At 32.1% G+C, this 667-nt stretch overlaps 1 protein-coding gene across 1 annotated transcript; it reads left to right on the top strand.

Annotated features, from left to right (window-relative positions):
- Window positions 1-6: 6 nt before the first annotated feature.
- Window positions 7-661, top strand: LOC105462181 (the record flags this gene model as incomplete). The annotated part of the gene is made up of 2 exons (XM_011708709.1): window positions 7-145; window positions 531-661. Coding segments are annotated over 2 exons (270 nt in total), but the record flags the coding sequence as incomplete, so codon positions are not given.
- Window positions 662-667: the final 6 nt, after the last annotated feature.

Here is a 667-nt window from a genome sequence, read left to right as displayed (position 1 = left end):
GTGTGGAAACACATAGAGAAGACGGATAAGGATGGGAAATTGCTGAAGTTCACGATTCAAGAGATACCCGAGGACCGGTACGAGGACGCGATTGAACATATGTGCACGTACTTCTTAGCTGATGAACCGACCTGTAATTGTTTTAGTAAGTTTCATCGATTGTTCGAAAACGGAGCTCATTCTCTTAGTGACGGTTTTATTTATTTTTCGCGAATTTAATTGTAAGATAAAAGAAACAAGAAGAAAATAAAAAAAGATCTCGCAAACATTCTTTTTAGAATAAATTCTAACGAGGAAAAAAATAATTGACTTTTATAATCACGCGTTGCACCTGTTTTCTTCCCTTAGAGAAATTTAATACTGTAAGTAATATAAGTATTAAATTAATTAGTAATTAATTACTTTGATTTTGAGTACTAAAAGCATTGGTATTAATCACTAACCAATTTAATACAATTAATACCTGCAGTTAATTAAATTTTTCTGTTATAATAATTAATAACATTTAATTACTCTATTTTTATTTGTAGATGCAAAAAACGATCCTTTATTTGTACAAGACATAAGCACGATATGGCGTTTAATACTCACGCAAGGCATATCTATAGCCGCGTTCATCGACAATCCTGATGGTGGAAAACCCATAATTGCTGGTATGAACGTTCTG

This window comes from Wasmannia auropunctata, unplaced genomic scaffold (assembly GCF_000956235.1).
Source record: "Wasmannia auropunctata unplaced genomic scaffold, wasmannia.A_1.0 LD268874.1, whole genome shotgun sequence".
In the NCBI taxonomy this organism is placed as follows: Eukaryota; Metazoa; Arthropoda; class Insecta; order Hymenoptera; family Formicidae; genus Wasmannia; species Wasmannia auropunctata.
This window is presented reverse-complemented; position numbering and strand designations above follow the sequence as displayed.